This window comes from Taudactylus pleione, unplaced genomic scaffold (assembly GCF_031769625.1).
Source record: "Taudactylus pleione unplaced genomic scaffold, aTauple2 ptg000571l, whole genome shotgun sequence".
NCBI classification, from domain to species: domain Eukaryota; kingdom Metazoa; phylum Chordata; class Amphibia; order Anura; family Myobatrachidae; genus Taudactylus; species Taudactylus pleione.
Window position 1 is genome coordinate 6989356 of NW_028284973.1, and position 14256 is coordinate 7003611.

The following is a 14256-nucleotide window of genomic DNA, read 5'->3' on the forward strand; positions in this document are numbered from 1 at the left end:
CTGTATTGCACAATAGCCACCAGAAAAGGGGGTCTGTATTGCACAATAGCCACCAGAAAAGGGTTATCTGTATTGTACCATAGCCACCAGAAAAGGGTGGTCTGTATTGTACAATAGCACCAGAAAAGGGGGTCTGTATTGTACAATAGGCACTAGGAAAGGGATTTGTATTGTGTACTAATGATGAGTAAGGAATGTGTTTTGTTCATTGGTCACCAGGAAAGGTATTTGTATTATAGGCTAAACACCAAGAAAGAGGATCTGTATAACATACTAACCAACAAGTAGGGCCTCTGTATCACATACTAGTCTATATGTCTGCTTTTTACCACTCTTGTTTTGTTTACTGAGTTTAATACTCAGGATCCATTTTTATTTTGAGGTTCTATTGTACATTTATTGCAGTAGTGGGCCCTATCTTGTCTAATACCGGTCCTGTAATAAAGTCATTGAGTTCTATGTTTTGTTTCAGATGACAATCAGTTGTGTCCTCATACAGTGCGGCTTCATTCCCTCCAAACAACCCCTCTCTGTGCGCCAGGTCCTGGGCGGCTCAGCGGCACCGAGCATCCTTTTCTCCCAAAATGTGCGTCTTACTCGCACAAATAAAACTACTGGAAGAGAGAAAACTCCAATGCTAGATAACATTAATTAGTTGATGTCTGACATTTGTACATCTGTGAGCGAATGAGTCTGTACACAAAGTGCTTCGATAAGGCGGCCGCGGCTTTTCTTGCGCCAAGTTACGTTGCGCTTCATCTGCAACTTTATACCTGGATAAAACTAATTCCTGTGCGGTTAAAGTTGTATCCCGGCGTCTGTAGTACACGAATAATGGGGTTTCGCTGTGTCTGCAATGTCTATAGGACGCAAAATAAAAAAAAAGACAGTATGCTACAACTCCTGGAGCGCTCAGCCATGCTGCACGTCTCGCGCCATATGGCGTATGGATTCCAGGTGTATCAGGACACATCTGTAGCACTGGTAGTGCAGTAAGGTGAATAGCCTGTGCAGACAACATAAGACTATACTTGCATACAGTATATTGTCCAATTCTTATTTACATTATTGAATATGAACATTGGCAAAACTCCTGTGTACAACGTACCACTGTGTAGCTGGCAAAGCTAACAAACACAGGTTGTACTGAGCATTGGAAAATGACTTACCCTCTACTAGGTATTCCTCAGATATGTGCTCAGGTGTCCAGTGAGAACCCATAGCCTTACACTCACCTGGAAAAGTGATAACTAGGCTAGTTATTCACACCCATATGGGCACAGTGATAGGCTCACCCCTTACCGTCACTCAACAAGTGCACACTACATTGTCTCTAGTGGTAAAATAACACACTGAATATACCACAACGTGGGAAGAACGAGCTATTGTCACCTGTTGTTTTGTGTCTTTCTTCAAGGGAGATTTAAATGTTGCCATTGATGTCCTTGGTTTCACCCCATCTTCAGCTACACTCTGGTCCTGGGTGGCAGGTGGGGCAGATGCTGGATCAATGGGTGGGGTAGAATCTGGATCAAGCAGTGATGCTGAAGCTGAGTCGGGGGAAGGTCCCGGGACTGGTGACGGAGATGGAGAAGAAGAAGATGGAGCTGCCTGGGCTTCGGGTGATCCCACATCCGCATAGATATGATCCACTGGCTCTTTTTGATCTGGATTGTCATAGTTAGGCGCAGCTGAAACTAAATGCACATTTAGAAATAATATTGCAGATATGGACAGAAAGGACACAGATCTGTTGCAGTTGTACAGTTATTGGGTTTGGCTACTTTACAATACATCTCAGGTCCATATTGATCAACATAAGCTTCTTTACACTTGGATAGAAATTGTTAAGGCTGGCCAGTCTCTCTTACACAGGTAGTAATCTCTTTACTAGTAGAGGGACTACTCATGAGGAACGTTATTGTATGTTTCATGGGGATCTATTTTCTTGTTTTTGGATTCTCCATCTAAAATGCTGCAAAATATGTCTAGCAGTGGTGAGATACTGAACATATTATCCATGTCCTGGTTCTCATCCTACTTATCTAATTGCTCTTTCAGTATTGGTTTCTCTGGCTCCACCTACTCTCCGTATCCTCTACCAGTTGGAGTACCCCAAGGCTCAGTCCTAGGTCCCCTGCTTTTCTCAATCTATACCACATCACTTGTCAAACTTATCAGCTCTTTCGGATGTCAGTATCATCTGAATGCGGGTGATACTCAAATCTACCTGTCCTCCCTAGATTTGTCACCATCTGTATTGGTCTGTGTCACTGAATGTCTCTCTGCCATTTCATATTGGATGTCATCTCGCCACCTCAAATGCAATCTTTCCAAAATAGAATGACGAATATTTCCTACGGCCAATAGTAGTTATCATCCTGATATCTTTATCACTGATGATAACGTGACAATTAACCCAACCCCACAAGCCGCTGTCTAGGTGTCATCCTTGACTCTGAACTGTCCTTTGTTCCCCACATTCAATCTGTCGCCAAATCATGTTACAGAAATACACACATCTAAAAAACATACAGAATATGACCATATTTTACACAAAAGATACTGCAAAAACTCAAATCCATGCACACATTATGTCCCGCATTGATTATTGCAATAGTCTCCTTACTGGAATTCCCCAAAACAGAATCACACCGCTATAATCTATTTTGAATGCAGCTGCGAGGCTGCAAATCGTTCATCATCTGCTGCTCCCCTCTGTCAGTTCTTACATTGGTTACCTGTGTTTTACCAAATTCAATCATTATAAAATACTTTTACTTGCACATAAGGCCATTAACCAAACTACACCAACAAACATCTCTTCTCAAAATATCTCCCAGATCCAGCCCTCTGCTCAAGATCTGCGTCTCTCACCCACACTCATTACCTGCTCCCATTCATGGATACAGGACTTTTTTCGGGCTGCACCCACTGGGCCTGAATTAGAGCCACATGCAGTGAAAACCCCTAAATACTCCTAGGGCACACCCATTACACCCATGCACACACACACACCTCCCCTGCACAGGCAGTTCTTGCATCCAGTTATATCTGCTTCCAGATTTACAGAATTTCCCCTCCAAGCAGGGGCGTTTTAAGAGAGGAGGGGCCCCGTGTGCAGCCTCCGTTTGGGCCCCTTCCTCTCTGTAGGCGGCTCAGCTGCACTAAGCGCTGTAGATTTTGGCTTCATGCCAGAACCTACTGCGCATGTGCGGGTCTCCGGGAAAATGGCACCCGCACCTACTTTCCCGGGGACATCTTTTCTGCGCATGTGCAGATCACTGGGAAAATGGCCGTTGCTATTTTCCCAGTGAGTGTTTGCTGCTCTGCAAATCGGGGGAGAGGTAAGAGGTAAGTATAATTACCTATGGGTGCAGGGTGTGTTGTGTGGCCGTGTGCACCGCACACCTTGCATCCATTATAAGGACGCCTATGCCTCCAAGCCTCTTCTGCTTCACCCACTTACTCCCTCTGCAGTTTAATACACAAGCCTAAAGCCTGCGCGATCTGGTGTATGACCATCCAATATATATATTGCTCCCCCACTGAATTCAGAACCATGGTGTTGCCTCCGGATCTTTATCTGTCTGCACTGCAGGCTGATCTGAAGATGCGATGAACGACGCATGGGAGCGCGCAATAGTGTGTACACACTGGACGATGTGGGCTATTTGTCATTCCAATTTGCCTGAAAACGGCAAATCGTCCAATATAACGTTTAGTGTGTACCCAGCTTTACACCTCTTACCACTGTCAGCGGAAGCACTGGGTTCTTCTTCTTCCTTTAGTGCGGCCGTGTCCAGCGGAGAAGGTTTATACAGGAACTGCTTCAAGCAGTTGATCATGTGGGTCCCTACTAGTGTGCTCCGACCGAACGCTCTCCAGTCCACCACACAGATACCGAGAGGCGGATGTAACACCTCATTTTCAGGCAATTCCTAGGAGAGAACAGCTCACATTATTGTACGTCGCCCTATGGCGGACAGTAAATGCATGAAAGAATTTGCTTACTAGAACAGTCATGTCATTTGTGAACATAGCAGGACAGAATAAGCTATTGTTGCAGAAATACATTATTTTCCAGTATTTTTATAAGATGGAAATTCCTATTTTTTGCATTGTCAGATTATTGGTTTAAATATACTGTAGTTCCCAGAGCATAAACAGTCAGGACTGAAATTAAGGAGTTTGCAACCGACACAACCCCCATATATAGCATAGTATTGGCAAAAGTATACAGGGGACTATTTTAGTATAATAATTGAATTATTTAAAAAAAAAAAACACTAAAGCTACACCAGTTTGAGGGCTGCAGGTGGGATGTTTGACTGAGGGCGGTACGCCTGTCAAACCGTAACGCGGGTGTCCTAAGGCGAACTCAGGAGGACAGAAGCTGTGGAGCAGAAGGGCTACTCTCCACCGGCCACCTCAAGAAATATTCAAAGCGTATCTTGACGCTGTTGCATAATGCAAATTTTGTAGGCGTAGCTTTATATATATGTCTAGGCTGGAAAATCGCAACCTATTTAAAATCATTCCAGCACTGAGCAAGTGGAGACAAAATAGGGTAACAGATTTTTTTACCAGACACCAGATTCCAAGTAACCTCTTTCTCTATTTAACTAACTGGTTACCAACCCAGGCCAACACTGCAGCATGTAAAACCAATGGGAAAAAAAGTAATTTCAGCCACATTCACAATGTCGACAACCACTTTGCCGGCAGTGCAATGTCGAGCACAGTATGCCGACACGGTACTAATGTCACTTAATGCATTGTAACCGTGATGGCAGTATATGTTGAAACATGATGTTAGAGCATCGTGTTTATAGTAGGGATGTGCATGCCCGGATTAGTTCGGATTTTCCCGCCAAATTCTGATTTTTCCCGCCAAAAATCGGGTCTCAGAAAGAGGCAAAACGTCATCTTTCATGGACAAACATCATCATTCCTGGACAAAAGTCCACGAAAGATGATGTTTGTCCATGAAAGATGACATTTTGCCTCTTTCTGAGACACGATTTTTGGCGGGAAAAAAAAAACAGAATTTGGCGGGAAAATCCGAACTGATCCGAGCCTGCCCATCCCTAGTTTAAGTGTATACTGCTGACAGTTACAATGCTTTAAGTTACATTAGTACCGATATACTGTGCTTCACATCGCACTGCAGACACTGTGAATGTCGGCACATCATACCGATCCCAAAACAATAAGTGCTTGTCCTATCCATTAAAAAGACAAACCCAAACAGGTTGCAATCTAATGGACGGGATGGAAACTAAGTGGTGTGGTCTCATCGGGTGACTACAAAAAGGAAGGTGCTTGAGGCCGGATCAGATCTGGATCAGGGAACTAATAAAGCTCCCAATAAACTTAAGTGTCGAAAACTGCCAGAGAACTGACGGGCCACCCACTGAGCCGAGCGACGGCATCTGACGATAAACACAGAGGTACAACAGTGGGTGTTACACAGGTAGCTCAGCCAATGCGAGGCCGAAGATAACAAGAGATATGGTAAGAACTTACCTTTGTTATCTCTGTTTCTACGAAGTCCATAGGGTCCACAGGGTTGACCTTGGGGTATAGGTTGGGAACCAAATCCGGGCACCACGCAGTTAAAGCTTTTAGCTCCCAGGATGCACTGGGTCCACTCTCCCTATAACCCCACCCCCAAGCCAGAGGCACCTCAGTTTGTAAGTAGCCAAAGGCCGGAGGAGGAGAGAAAAAGAGAGAGAAAACTGGAACACTCAATAACCATACTCACCGAAATGGGAGACGGAAAACCGGTGACCAGCCACACAGCCCATATGAAGCCAGGTGCGTCAGGGCGGGCGCCCTGTGGACCCTATGGACTTCGTAGAAACAGAGATAACAAAGGTAAGTTCTTACCATATCTCTTGTTTTCTACTTCAGGGTCCATAGGGGGTCCACAGGGTTGACCTTGGGGATGTCCCAAAGCAGTTCAACCAAGGGTGGGGACGCTCCTGTGCTGAGAGGAGAATCCGTCGCCAAAAAGGAAGCATCCTGAGAGGCAAAGGAAACCAATGCCTAGAACCTTAAAAAGGTGTGGACAGAAGACCACGTGGCCACCTAGTAAGGCAAAACAGCCGAGGCGCCACAGCGAGCCGCACACGAGGGTCACATGGCCCGAGAAAAAACAAGCATCAACAACAGGAAGGCCTACCCATGGGTAGGCCCCTGAGGAAGACCTACGAGGCCATCCAGCCAACATTTGGTTATAGGCCGGCCATCCTTTCCTGTGAAAACCAGAAATCTCAGACCACCAATAAGGAGTCCGATTTCCGTAAGGAACCTGAACGGATCACATAAATCCAAAGAGGCCAGACCACAGTCAATGAGGCCACACCAGCCGAGAGGACTGGGGACAGAATGGCCGTACCATAAGTTCCAGAATAATATGGAACCTGAAAACCACTAAGAAGAAACACAGGGCGAGAGCAACTCCCACCCTGACATGATGCCCTCCAGAAGAGGGAGCCACATGAGAACGCTCCCAATTCAGACACTCTCCTGGTTGATATAAACACCCTGAGAGAAAGAGAGAGCCTAAGCAATAGACCATGTAATGGCTATCACAACCAGCGGTTCCATTGACTGTCCCCGGAGGTAACGAAGAACCACTACTTACTCCCAAGGAGTCCCTAGGGAGGACAAATGGAGGCATAATCAAGAAAACACTCCAAAGGATGAACTGGATACCAGAGTGGAGCAATTCCATATCTTAACCATACTGACAGTGTAGAGATCCGCACTGTCAGGAAGACCAGGCCAAGTGTGAAACCCAAGCCAGCCGGAAGGAATGCCAGAATATCTGGAAATCCTGGACACCGGAGGATTGTATCGACAGGTACAATACCATAAGATTTATGGCTGCCACAGTTTGTGGTAGGTCCCAGCAAAAGCTGATCCATGTGCTCTAATCATTCCAACGATGACAAAGCCAGGGAAGCCGTAAGACCACTGTAAGGACACAGTCAAAGACAAACGACCCAGGTCCAAGGCAAAACCAAGGACCCTGAGACAACAGGTCCGGGCAGTGAAGCATCAGGGATGGAGTATCGATGTAGAGACTCCGAAGATCCAAGTACCCCTGACATCTGGGGCAATCAGGAGCCACCAGCAGGAAAGCATCTCCGTCTCGATTGAAAACACTTCCAAAGACCTCGAGGAAGAAGGGAGACCGGAGAACACAGGTACACAAAGTGGAAGGACCACTTCACCGACAAAGAGTCGCTGAAGGTTGCTTCAGAATCCCCAGAGCTGGACTGTAACACCATAGTGTGATAAAGTCAGAAGGCCATGAGGGTCACCTCAGGGGGGCCCCCCCTGCTCACCAGGAGATGAAACCTCTCTTGGGGAAGAGACTAGTCCCCGGGATGCACGTCGTGACGGCTGAGGACTCCCGCTTCCCAATGGAGAGCTCCTGAAATGAACGCTGCCGAGATGGTCGGGAGGAGACCCTCGGACTATGTCCGAATATGTGACATACCTGTCATTGCCACCCAACGAACAGTGTTGCTAAAAAGGAAGCCACTGTCCTGACCCTGTCGGACTGAACCTTTTCAGGTTCACCGGGAAACAAGAGTTATGCCAGAGTAAGTTAATTGACAGGGTGGAATCGACAGACGTCCAACTGCACTGAAAAGGATTCGATCCAGACACTGTCCATAGCAAAGAAAACCCTGGACGAGATGGCCATAGCCACCCGGACAGGGACCGACTTGCCTCCGGAGAGAGCATCATCGTTTGAACAGTTATCCGACAGAAAAAACTCGTTCCATCTGGAGATGAGCCAATTATGGAAAGGCCTGGAATGGAACTGAGCCCATTCCACCATGCATCCCAGAGTGTAAAGACATCTGTCGACTGCGCAGACAACCATGTACTCCTAATGGAAGAGAGGAGATTCCGTCTTACGCCAGAAGAATTCTCAGATTCTGAGAATCCAGCAGGGATCCTAGATGAAGAATACCCAGAGAGGGATGCAGGGAGGACTTTTTCCCCGTTGATTAAACGTCTGCACCCTGAAGAAGCCACAGTCATCCTGACCTGGCCGTAAAGTACCCCGGTGATCCCGCTAAGAGCAGGAGGCCGTCCAGGTACAGGAGCATTGGGATATACTGAACAGAAGAACTGTCAGAAAATCCAAAACGCTGGTAAACCCCTGTGGGGCTGAGGACAGTCCCAACAGGCAGAGCCCGAAAAATTGTAAGTGTTGCTGTGATACAGCAAACCTCAGCCCATGCTGAGGAAAGGTCTCTGTAAGTACCCGTAGGCACGCGTCCTGTATATCCAGTGATACCATAAAGTCCCCAGGTTCCAAACATCGTATGATGGAGCATAGGGATTTCCTCCTGAGCCCAGGTAGCTTTAGGAACTGGTTCAGGGAATTGAGACAGAGAATAGGCCAAAGAGGACCATTCAGCCACCGCACCAGAAAGAAAACAGAACAACCAGTCCCTCACTGAGATAGTGGGGATGGCCTAATTAGCTCCGCTTACCGCAACAACTGCATAGCTTTCTGGATCTGTAAGGCCCTTGTAAAGAGGGCGTACCCTCCTACCCACGTAGCCGCGGCAACTTGACACTAATACCGGGCGAACTGAGAAAATCGGTATCTCCCAGTTGTAGGCCTGTCCCGTCAGGCTGAAGAGATATCCGTAGGTTCAGAAGCAGGATCGGCTGGCAGTCCAGGCCTGCTCGGTACTGGATATGTCGGCCCTTGTAGATGCCGACAGTCTACGAAGAAACAGACCTTTAGGCTGACCCAGAGGACAAAAAAGACTTAACAGACTTAGTCTGAGGCCTTGTAGTGGGCATAGCTGAAAGCGGTAAACTTGTCGTTAGTAATACTGCCAATGTTACTACAATCTTGTCAAGGTCAGGACCAAACAATATCAACCCTAAAGATGGTATCTGCACCTCTGCATTCCCAGAGCGCAGCCATAGGGTATTACGGAGGATACAGTCGCAGCCGGAACTCTGAAAGTTAGGAGACTGGTATCCAATATAGGCATTTCCACCTATGACAACAGCATATATTACGTGAGCGACCAAATACATTTGAACCCCCGACGTGTTGGAGGGGAAAAAACGTTACAAATGCATCAACCCAATATGCAATAGTATTAACCAACCATGCTATAGCCATGGTAGGATGGGTAACAACTCCTGAAAGCAAGTATACTGATTTCAGGCAGAGTTACCACCTACGGATCCGAAGAATCCGACCACGCAGGAATGGGAGGCGTAGTAACGTCTGTAATCAGACGAGTAACACGCCCATCCACCCCAGGAGGGGCTCGTGATGACCCTCAGGGAATTTGGGACAGGAGGCCAAACACTGTTGTAACACCTCCTATCTGGCAACAGCCAGAGTCCCGCTATGCGATCCACCCGCTAGTCAGCAACAGGGAACCCGAAGGCACGCAATACTGAGGGTGTATGATACAGGTGCAGGTCAACATTCACTCTAACCAGAATGGACCTGCTACCAGCCCTAAAGCAGGGATAATAATACCTGAAATAGGCTTCCCCCCGTGTAAGAGGGAAAGAGCCCCAAACAGTACCCAGTTCACGGCAGAGCCAACTGGGAAGTAACCACAGGGCGTCAACCACGCCAATTAGCGTTTCGTAGAAAACGACATCCACCCAGGGTGGCTGTTGTGGTAATCCCTGCAAGGGGAATGACAGACTATTGTGGCACCAGGGGGAATTCATATACTGCGAAAAACCCCTGCAGGGAGCGGTAGTCTGTGTCACAGGGGAAGAGTGCAAGAAGCTGCGAGATACCCTGAGATGAAAAGGGCAGTATGGTGAAGTAACCCCAAGTGAGGTACAACAATGGGGCCCGCCCGGCGATCCGCAATTGAGAGGATCCCGAGAAAACAAACCGCCCAAGGGGGTCGTGAAAGAGGCCAGCACCAGATGACGCCACATACAGAACCCTTTATGAGTCAAATCCTCCGCACTAACACCTGCAGCACATGACTTGCAGGATAGTAAAAATGGGTGCAGTATAACGCTCTATCTCCTGGTCAGACATATCTGACCAATCTTGGCGGAAATATTAAGCAGCACTATACTGGTCCTGACTGATGCCAAAAATTAGCTGCAGGGACCCATTTTCAGCGTATGCAACACACAGTTCCATCTAAAATATGGCAACGTGCAGCACGCAACAGTATGTGACAAACCACACAAATATTAACAAGTATATAAATGTGAGGTCTCAGAACCACCCTAAGTACAGCTGTATTAGGGCAGATAAAGAAAAGGGATAGATATACACTGACAGGTGAAAGAATAAAGTACAGACAGTCAGCACTAGCATAAGTCACATACAATGCAGATATATACATATATACATAAACATGTCATATAATATACTGCACTATTACACTGCATTCAACTGCCCAGATTCAGTGTCTGGGAAGGCTACAGCGCTGTGTACACTGACCTGATGGTGAGGTACGCAGGGGGACTGGACCAACTGCCATCCTGAGAGATTTCTGCTGCACCACAGAGATAAAATGGCCGCTGGAGACCTCAGAGGAAGCGTGGCCCGCGGAGGAAGCAGCTCAGCGACGCCAGACTATGGATACTGAAAGGCGCGCTGAGCTGAGGGGAGGAGCCGCTGTAACAGGGAAGGCTGCCTCCCCTGGCCGGCTATTAACCCCCGGGACGCCGGCTCCCTGCACCGATCGTTAAGTCCCTGGTGGTCTAGTGGACACACGGGGTATGGGGGGCCCGCCGCCACTGCCGGCGCCTCCGGTCTGTCCCCTGAGACCGGAGGCACAGGACTGCATTTGAAATGCGCGGATCACCGCAAGCGGTGATCCGCGACCTTACCTGCTCCCCGTGGATCCGGCAGCAGTCCTGGGCGCCCACAGAGTCCGGCTAGTACAGACTCTGGGGTCCCGCTGAGATCCCCAGATCTGTACTGGCGTCTCAGCGCCAGCGGGGTGACGGAGCGGCAGCTTAGACGTCCTATGGACAGTCCGACGCTGCCGCTCTGAAGAGTCCAAAGTCCATGGAAAAAACTTTGTCCCTAAAAAAATAAAATAAGCTTAGGGGCTGCTAATCAGCTCCCCCTGCGCTAACGGTGACCCGACTCCGGCCGGGCACCAACTTAAACTGAGGTGCCTCTGGCTTGGGGGTGGGGTTATAGGGAGAGTGGACCCAGTGCATCCTGGGAGCTAAAAGCTTTAACTGCGTGGTGCCCGGATTTGGTTCCCAACCTATACCCCAAGGTCAACCCTGTGGACCCCCTATGGACCCTGAAGTAGAAACAGCCAATGACTGGCCAGAGGTTGTGCAGTGTCATGGAAAGGCTCTTCTGCACTCACCACTTCAAACCAGTCTGCCATGACATTGAAGTTGGGGTTGCTCTTGTAGCTCTGTATCACACTGGACTTGACTCCTTTCCCTGCACACTCGATCATCACCTGGGGGCGGTCAACAGACAGCAGCTGCACCTTCTTCAGTTCCCGCACTCCCCAGAAGAGGACCTGAGAATACGGAGATGCAAAACAGGGATTGTCAGCACGTATCTGGATGAGTTCCGCTTTTGGATTTGTATGCCACTCAAAATCAGGTCCAATGTGTACACTATTCAATGTGTACACTATTCAAAATGTCAAATATAAATTTAATCACAATTAAAATGTACATTATTTATTCTAAGCTTCCATATTGGTAATGGATTCTATATTTCTAATTTCGTCACAAAAAATAATTTCCCAAACTACTTAGATGCCAACAAAGGGCAATCATCTGCACCACTATATAGTAATCATCTGCACCACCATAGGGCAATCATCTGCACCACCATATGGCAATCATCTGCACACCCAATGGGCAGTCATCTGCACCACCATAGGGCAATCATCTGCACCACCATAGGGCAATCATCTGCACCACCATAGGGCAATCATCTGCACCACCATAGGGCAATCTTCTGCACCACCATAGGGCAATCTTCTACACCACCATAGGGCAATCATCTGCACCACCATAGGCCAATCACACCATATGGCAATCATCTGCACACCCAATGGGCAGTCGTCTGCACCACCATAGGGCAGTCATCTGCACCACCATAGGGCAATCTTCTGCACCACCATAGGGCAATCTTCTGCACCACCATAGGGCAATCATCTGCACCACCATAGGGCAATCACACCATAGGGCAATCATCTGCACCACCATAGGGCAATAATTTGCTCCACCATAGGGCAATCATCTGCACCACCATAGGGAAATAATTTGCTCCACCATAGGGCAATCATCTGCACCACCATAGGGCAATCATCTGCACCACCATAGGGCAATCATCTGCACCACCATAGGGCAATCATCATGCATAACCGTTATCAGCATGGAACATTAGTTAAGTACAATCAGTTCCGTAAATTCAGGTATATTTAATTCATTCATACATTAATAGTATTTTATATGTATTAATGCCCAATAAACCTCCTATCGACTGAGGAGTGTCCCACGCGACAGCCATATAAAATATCTTAACACATTAAATAAACATCCATAATATACTTAACAAACTAAAATAAAGACACAGAAACATAAGTTTGGCAGCCAATGGGCAGCTATGTATTATGTAACTAAGTAGGACAGTGTGGTGGCAAAGAAAAGGCGCCAGGACTGAGCAAAACCAAACCGTGCCCAACTACCGATAACAGACAAATGCACGGTAGGCGGATACCTCCCAGGGTGCCTATATCAACACAAAATTAGGGCATCCAACCCCCATGAGGGAGGTGCTGCTGCCCCCATGAGGGAGGAGTCACTGCCCCTGGGAGGTTGGTGCAGTTCATTATATAGCCATCATATTATCTTGATCTATAATGAATATGGATCTATTAGTATAATGAACTGCTAACTGTAACAATGAGATTCATGTTATCCTAGACAAACTCTGCCTGTGTTCTGATCTCACAGCACCTCCAACCACTGCCTGCCAGTTCCCATAGCAATGCATTAGAAAGTCTGATATTCTCATTTGTCTGGCACTGCCAGAGTTGGTGGGCACGCTCTGCCTTCCGGGTTACCAGTCGGGCACCAAGGTCATACAGCGATGTATACATGATAATAATTTAATCTTCCGGATATCCAATCTTTAATATCCTCCGAGGCAACAATTCCTCTGGTTAATAGGAGAAGAGTTATAGGGCCGGCCCAGTAATCTAATGCTGACATGATTCAGGCTATTGGGATGAAACAAACTGGTATTTGGATGTTACTTGCTTTAGGGCCTGATTCAGCAAGGATCACAAGGCAAGGCCGATTGTTGCGTACTGCGCATACGTATGCATCGCGTTGCACATGCGCGAATGCACCACTGCAATCGCAGATATCACGCAGACCCATCGCAGGGTGATTGACAGGAAGTGAACGTTTGGGGGTGGTAACGGGGGGGTGGTCGGCGAAATGCAGGCATGGCAGTGCGTTTGGACGCCGTTACAGGGGCGTGCATAAATTAGCCATTGTGATGGCACACGCAGCTTGAGCTCTCACTGCGTACCGGAAGATTAGCAATTTCTGAGTAAGGTCTGACCTTATGTAATTGTGCGTGAGGCTCCGATGTTACCGATGGCTGCGCAGACTTACAAGGCATTACGGATGTGAGTTAGGGGAAGCGGGCGTCCTTATGTTGTGCTGCGATGGCATAGCGATCGCAGATATTAGCATATTTTCGCAGTGGGACTGCCTGCGTAATCGCAGTTGTGATCGCAATAGCGATTCGTAGTGAATCAGGCCCTTAGTGTATTGATACCATTCTGTCACTGGCGAGTCACTTTACTACTTACCTCCACTCTATATTTACTCAGTACAGGGCGAATATCTGCTGGGACGGCGTACACCTGGCTGGGGTCTGGGGCATCAATAGGTGGAAGGCTTTGGGTACCAGATTCGGGAACCTGAAAAAAAATAATTTATAGGTAATAAATGAGAAATTATTCATGTAAACCTTATTAAATCATAAATTGTTCACCAAATTATACACACAGATTCTGCCGGATTATTATTATAATTATTATTATAATATGGCACCTCAAAGTTCTGTACAGCAGTAATACAAACAGGGTATACCTAATTACATAAATTACAGCACTACAGCAGCAAAAGATTATTACTAGTAGTAATAAAGAAGGTGGGACAATGGGTGGGTTGAGATTCAAGAGGGAACGGAGGAAATAGGAAACAAGAAGA

At 47.3% G+C, this 14256-nt stretch overlaps 1 protein-coding gene across 1 annotated transcript in view; it reads right to left on the reverse strand.

The window, feature by feature from the left end:
* FER1L6 (fer-1 like family member 6) overlaps nt 1–14256 on the reverse strand; it is a 157816-nt gene that overhangs the window by 61285 nt on the left and 82275 nt on the right. Inside the window, exons 24-27 of the mRNA XM_088453129.1 lie at nt 13854–13964; nt 11373–11534; nt 3752–3941; nt 1393–1697 (exon numbers count right to left, since the gene is read on the reverse strand). Coding sequence (XP_088309255.1) covers nt 1393–1697; nt 3752–3941; nt 11373–11534; nt 13854–13964 — 768 coding nt within the window. The remainder of the gene's footprint in view (nt 1–1392; nt 1698–3751; nt 3942–11372; nt 11535–13853; nt 13965–14256) is intronic.